Consider the following 7,904-nt stretch of genomic DNA (forward strand, 5'->3'; position numbering starts at 1 on the left):
CGCACGTTCGATACTTTAAAAGATCGACCGCGTCTCCACGTTCCCTCGAAAATCTGACGTCCAGTTCAGCGGGATCAGTGAGCGCGAAAGCATATAGCAATCGTATTGTGTGCAGTGACGAGAGGACTTCAAACCATTTTATCGACTGATTAAATGATCTTAACACACTGACAGTGTTAATATTTTCAGCATGACTGAGAGAAATTGTGCGACTTTTTATATGATACAATCAGACCTTATCGATCTAATCTTTTTTCATCATTTCACAATACACATGCCAATTATCAACTTGTCAACTATCTAGAGAATTAACGAGAGATCTATTAAGTGAACATCCCTACGCCATTGGTATATATTTAAACTTACATGTGACCTTCAACATACCACTCCTTACTTTGCACGTTTTATATTTCAAAAAAGAAGAAAAGAACGCTGTGTGTACTTTAAGAATCTAGATATGAAATGAAAGGTATATCAATTTATGAAAACTGATTCAATCCGAGAATACAAAACATTATTAGGTGTTATATACTTAAAATTATGTTAACGTTATCTATTTCGATAAACGCTACATTAACCGGGGTATATTAATCAACGAAAGTGTGAGTAATGTTAATTGTAATCACAATGAAGAATCACACAGTCACGATGAAGAATTACAAGCGTCGTGACAGCTATCATCCTACAGAAGGCTGGAAAAAGAAGGAGAGACGAACGAAACCACGTTGTACTTCACATCAAGAGGCGAGAATTTCAAGCTCTCTTTAACGGCGCGCACCAGAGAGCGAGCAGGAACGGGCCGTCCCACGACGAGGCGCGTCCGTGGTGGGGTGTCAGCCGTGGCTTATCTGGCGACTTTATGTATATTACGATACCCGAGGCAGGAACACGAGCAGTTCACTGCTGGCTAACCGGTCGGAGAAGTCGGCGAAGCCGAGTCGTCTGCGCGGCGCGTCTCGTGCACGAGAGAAAGAGTGGAAAAACGTGTTGAACTAGAAATCCTCTTTCTTTCTTTCTTTTCTTTTTTCTTTCGTATTTGTCGCGTGTGTGTAATAAACATCACGTGTATCGCGCGAAAACAACCGCGTGAACATCAACGTGGTGTACAGATCAGTCGAGCAGCCAATTGAACGGAACGTTTTGGTGTTCCTCAACAATCATTTCGATCCCAGAATGATCGTTTTAGCGTGGTGCCTCTTTATTATCGTTTCGTTCCTTGTGGCGAGTAACCAGGCCTTCCTCAGTGCGCCCTTACCAGGTACGCGTTTTTTACGAAGTTTTATGATGCATTTATCTCATAATAATGTATCTTGGAATCGATGGAATAAACACGAGATCTTATGATTCATTGTATAAATTTTTCTCGTTGGAAGTTACGATACTTTCAGTGAATTTACGCATTAATGATAATTATAATTGTGATGAATATATCGATTTTTTTTCTAATTTTCTAATATATCCGTCGAAAGCATAAATCAGTTTTGCAAGATCTCTTTGATCACTTTTGGTAATAATCTGTTTCAAGTGTCGACATCAGTACGTGAATCGCCTATCGATCGCATTTAAATTGTTAAAACCCGTAAATGACTTCAAACAGCATTACGTATTTTGCTTGAAATTAATCGTAAACATTTTTTAAATATTTTTCTTAGATCTTTAATTATGAACATATGATGAAACAATATGATGAAACAATGTTCTAACGAGATTGCATTAATCATGAATCACTGTCTCAAAAGTGATGAGTGTCATCACAAATATGTCACAAGATGATAAAAGTATTTTTCATAGAAAAATATTCGGTTATTTTCTATAATATAAGTTTTTGAATTAATAAAATTATATATATATATAATAAAAAAAATTAATGTAAAATATCTATAGCTTTAAAGCTTCCCATAATTTTAAATTTTACTTATATTATTCTGTTTTATTCTTAGACTATTGTGAACTTCACGTCAGTACGCGAATAAATATCGCGTCAGATATTTCATTGGATCTAATACGTCATGGACCTTACTTAAACTATTTAAGATTAAATCTGGTGTCATTTCCGTTTAGAAACGCTTCGAATATTACACTTGGATCATGGAGTGCTATATTATTGAAGCCTGAAGAAGAAACACGATTGCAACTATTTGCAACTTGAAGTAATTCATGTACAAAATAAAAGATAACAAAAAAAAAAGGAAAGATATAGCATGGGATTTTATCAATATGCTTGAAGAAGCCTGGTTCGTTGGACTGCATTTCAATCGATTTCGAATATAGATAACTTTATATTATTCAAAGCACGACGCAATCGATATGATTATGAGATTTCAATAATTCGATTTAAACCTTCAGTTTGTAGCTTTCCACTATTAATTAACCAAAGTCTAATCTATCTCGTGTCGGACCTTAATTTCTCATAGCCAATTAGCGCATATCTTAAGCAAGCATTAATGCATATATTAGCCAAGTTCCTTCCATCAAGGAAGACGAGAGATTTTCCAAGAATTATGTCAAATCACTCTTGATATTACTCGTACTGACGTGAACTACACAATAATCTAAGAATAAAATATCAGGGAAAATTAAAATTTAAAATTAAGTAATGCGCTTTAAAATTCAGTATCATTTTAACATTTTATATATATAATTTTCATATCAATAATATATAATTTCATATATATATATATAATTAGATATTGATATCAAAATTATATTAAATTTAATTGTATAAAAATATTTAAATTATAAAATTTTTAATTATAAAATATTTAAATATGACACACACACACACACACACACACACACACGCACGCACGCATATTATAATAGAATGAAAATAAACGTACGTAAACAATATTTTTTTCAATTTATAAAATTTTGTGCAAACAAATATTTTACTTGATTTTCAAAATCTCCCTTTGAAATCATTAAATTTCTCAATACAATACTTTATATAAATTGTCAGATAAATTTCTGGAGAAAGGAATACATACATAATGCTTTTTCCATCAATTTCCAATTAGCGCAATTCAATTTATGCGTCTTTTTTCTTTCTCGAATGATGTTCTTATCGAAATAGCTTGTATCGAATTCGCATTCGAAGGTCGCACAAACGCAATAGGAAAATCACTAATCGCACAGGCGGTTCTCGAAAGAACTCGTATCGCGAAGCTCGCGGTTAAATTCGTGATTGCACCGTGGGTTCTGTCGCGCGTAGATTTTGCATACGTTGTGTGAATGACAGATTTATCTCGCGCGCGTTCTCGCAGTCGACGAGAATTTCGCTTGAACTGTTTGCCTGCCAGTGTCAGACAGATTTGATCCGCTTCCAGTATACGAAAGTTAGATCGGCACCAAAGTTTCGATCATTCGCCTGTAACTTCTGCCCTTCCTTTCCCGTGCATTTTTAAACGAGAAATATCTTGAATATTCAATAGTTGTGATATAAAGTAGTTAGGCTAGATATAAAGTAGTTAGGCTAGATACTTGACTTTGTACCGCCTCTGCTTCAGGCTTTTATCTGACTAATCGATAATCAACACTAATATATCGATAATCATCACGTGACTAAAAATATCACATTTGATAGCGTTATAATTGCTGCAAGAATGCGTGATTAGATCAAAATTATTAGATCAAAACAAACCTGACTAATTTTTGTCTAAATAGAGTAATGTTTCACAGCAAAAACTGGAGTAAATATAAAATGAACCATTCATTTAATATTTATTTCATGATCTTTTCGATAGCCAAAATTTTCTTCGGAATTTTATGAAAAATTAGGTTTCATGTGAAATGTCGAGAAACCGCGCGCGGAGATTGTAATAAAACATTATTTTATTAACGAGAATACACCGTAATAATTCAATAGCGTCTGCGCGATACCAATGCAACGACTTTTTTCGATTTCACTCGACCTCACTCTTGAATAATCGAGATCTTAAGTACCTATTCGGAGAATGTGATCGTTTTTACAGCGACACAATTTGTATAAAAAGATTGATTGCAGCAGAATTTTTTATTGGTACAGATTATTTTATATTATTATTATTAATGCTAAAAAAATTAACAGTATCTTGTAATGATATTAGTAAATATCAATATAGATAATCGTAATAAATTCTGTTGAAAATATTACATATTGTCATTAATCGTGTCATATATAAAAGATCAACTTGAAACTTTCTAATATATAGATTGTAAATATATTTGAATCTTGCCAAATGTCTTTCGAATTTTTATCCAACCGGTCGAATAAACCCGTCTAGACGCCCAGTTAACGGATGTACAATTGCACACATAATGTTCACGTTACTAAATATAGTACAAAAGCGACGGGGAAACCGTTATATTTACCTCTAGCCTCGAATACATCCTGTGAATCCTTCATACAATTATGATGAAACTTCCTACATTTAAGTGGATTTAAAGACACAAATTTTTTCGCTACTTTGTTCCGAAGGAAAAATTAATCCTGAATTTAACAAGAAATTTAAGTCTTTATTAAAGTTAACATAGCGATAATATGATCGTAGATTAAAAACGGTAACGGTACTGCAAAAATTCTGGTTGCATTAATTGAAATTGTAAAAATGGATAAATCAGAATTTTTTGATTAATTTATTAAATTTTAGTTGAAATATAATCAGAATTCGTATTAACATGAGAATCTTCTGATTCGTTAATTTTTAATCAAAAATTTTTTTCTCTTAGTTTAATTGTAACTGGATATTGATATTAATAAGCAATTAATGTAAATGACGGCATTTATCTTGACGTATATATGTCATGCTGGAGAGCTAGGTTCCAATATTGAGACTTTTATACAATATCTGCCTATAGATGACATCATATGAAATCTTACACATACTTGATTTTGAAATATACTTCAATAAAGCACACTCTACTTTAAAGCTATATCTAGACGAGAGCTGAGTGGAAGAGACGAGAAGAAAAAAGTAAAGTCTGATATTCTCTCCTAAAAGAATAAGCAATGACATTCATCGATACGTATTCGCTGACAATGTTCTTGGTACCCTCTTAAACCTGCCTAACAATACTTCCGATAATAATACATGGTGATTACGGAACTTGAAGCGACGCCAAGAACACTTGGACTTGGTCACAAAAGTACAGTTATGGAGTACGAAAACTTCCTGGGCGGGTAAAGTTCCGGATAATTTCGCAATTCTTCGGATACAATTGTACTCTTTAAGTACAATTAGGCGCGTTTCTACGTCTATTTCGGAAAACTACCGCGATCGAGTCATTAAGTAGAATCACGAAGCAGCACTCAGCATAACATTTTATTAGCTACACTGTGAAAACTTTTCTATGAATGTAATAAAAGGCCCCCTCCCCCCTCAAAAAACTTAACCTTGTTCTTATCAGTGGTACAAGTGAAATAAAATAACATAGAAATTTCTCTACATTTAAATATAATTCTATACATTTCGATTTAATTAAGTAATCTAATGTAAATCTAATCTAAAAATACTGTATGACAATATCAATGAAAAGGGAATTCAGTTTATAAATATCGATATATTATCGCAGTGATAACAAATACATCTACTTTATTGATCGTATCCTAAGAGGCATTAAATTTGGGACAACGCTATTAATAATTACTCAATATCAATCGATGCACTTGTATACGTATCAGTCATCTTATCGAGCTCGATTTTTAGTTAGACTCAGCCTCTTAACAAGACAAAGACCTGAAGTATATTCAGACATGAAGCAGGCTAGCAAGAACGTGAGTTAGCGCGGGCGAGAAGGGCAAGCAGAAGCTGAGAGAGACTGTAAAAAACTAACTTGAACGCGAACGATACTCTCGAAGGTCATAAGAGAGGCTCCCGATCGAAGGTCACACACTGTAAAGGAATCGAAGGGAAATTCAAATCTCGTGTTATATACGTTGGCATGATTTCGTGAGCACGATCGGTTTGTTTTCCACCGACGTATCTCGATGATTACGTCACTTGTTTACACCATCACTGTCTGATTTGATTACCTATTAGGGAATAATTACGCATAGCACCTTACTGCACATGCGACCTTATTTTCCGCTTGTTTTTTACACTCTTTTTGCGCAAAAGTATGTTAAAAGTATGCTACATTTTAACACGCAACAGACGCAGAGATGACCGATGCGTCGATTGTCGAAGCGTCGATTCCAATTATTCAGTTGTTACGTAAAAGCGCCATAATTGTTGATAGAGCAAACAATGTTATCATGATGGTGCCATTGAAATTAAAGTAGCTTTGAGAAAGGCACAGAATCATTGCACATATACGTTTTTATATATATAGTTAATTGAACCAATACCAATTTATTTATTGCTTAATAAAATAATTAATTACGATCGAGGTTTCTACGAATCTATTTGTTCAATCCTATTACAATAAGACTCATTATTAATCAATACTGATGGTATAGTCAATTAGTATTTTTAATCTGGAATATCATAAAATATTTAATATTACGGAATTTCACATTGCGAATCAGACCGTCTTCGCAATATGAAATTCTGCAATATAAGATTCTTTGATCGTTACAAATGGAAACCTTTTAAATGTTGTTACTTTTTGCAATAAGAATACAATTTTTGAACAATTTCATAACTTTACTTCGTTTGTAATTAACAAGTTTGTATGAAATATAATAATTTGTATGCAAATATAATAATTTGACTTACCCAATACGTTCCACGGCTTTCCATGCGCTATTTTATTGACGTAATTTCCAATAATCTTCTACTTTTAGAACTCTACGTCGAAACACGTGTACAAATATTAGCTCTAATTGTTGCATAACGTTTTAATTAACGCAATATAAATAATATCGCTCAATACCGCACTCCCGAAACTTTCTTTTTACGTATTCGTTTTAAATTTGCGATTTCAAACGAAGGATTAACATTCTCTGATAATCGCATGATATTTGAATCGGCACTTTCGCGATAGTCACTCGCGCGTGATTAATTTCATGAGACACGCTGGATATGATAACGATTTTCACTAACGATCGAAATCGTGGCTCCGTTGCGAACTCCTACGGCCACGTGTATCACCTGTAATTTTACATTGCTTATGTACATATATCATTAAAATATACAAAATGCATATATAACTTTTTGTACGTTAAATTGCCGCGTAAGCTTTATCCAATAGTGCTTTTTAAATACAGAAATTTTATCGGTTCTAAGAAACTTCTAATACAAGTGTTATCTATACAATGTAAAGAAGGAGATATTGTATTTTCTATTGTCGCCTGAATGACAATAGAATTCGAAACATCTCGTATAAATATGAAGTAGCTGTTAAAATACGACACAGATAAGATATTTGCTTGCTTTACGAATTTTTCCTTCGTTGATAAAGGAAAACGAACCAAAAACTCATTTGTACGACACATGATGAAAGTACTGTAAGCGTTCGCACTTGTCGTCAATGATTTGAAAAATTTTATGCTACAAATACGAGGACAATATCCGATAAAGATGAAAAAAATGAAAATTTACCTCATAAATAACAATGACGATATATTGGATTTTAATACAAGATATTTTAACTTGATTTGCATCATATCAGCATAAATAAGAACTTACGCAGCAATATATTCACAAATGAGACGTTTACGTTTTAGAAAAGATATGAAATTCGGCTTTATAAGTATCTTATTGAAATTGACGTGACGCTAGGATCAGTTTATATTCTCATTTCATTTTAAAGTGGAATTTTTATATCACTTTGAAAAGAAATAACATTAATGAATTGCCTAGTGATCAAAACGATTAAATGCATGCGTCTAACGACAACTTCATGAATTAACAAATTGTTAATGAATAATATCGTCGGATTTACACGATCATTAAAATGTGTGTGTGTGTATATATATATATATA

General features: G+C 33.0%; 1 protein-coding gene across 2 annotated transcripts in view; it reads left to right on the plus strand.

Moving 5' to 3' along the window:
* Positions 1–911: 911 nt before the first annotated feature.
* Positions 912–7,904, plus strand: part of LOC108691020 — a 14,784-nt gene continuing 7,791 nt past the window's right edge. For both annotated transcript variants that reach the window (XM_018198631.1, XM_018198632.1), the window contains exon 1: positions 912–1,258. In XM_018198631.1, the coding sequence (XP_018054120.1) occupies positions 1,174–1,258 (85 nt within the window). In that variant the 5' untranslated portion in view covers positions 912–1,173. The remainder of the gene's footprint in view (positions 1,259–7,904) is intronic.

The sequence above is a fragment of the Atta colombica genome, unplaced genomic scaffold (assembly GCF_001594045.1).
Source record: "Atta colombica isolate Treedump-2 unplaced genomic scaffold, Acol1.0 scaffold38, whole genome shotgun sequence".
In the NCBI taxonomy this organism is placed as follows: Eukaryota; Metazoa; Arthropoda; class Insecta; order Hymenoptera; family Formicidae; genus Atta; species Atta colombica.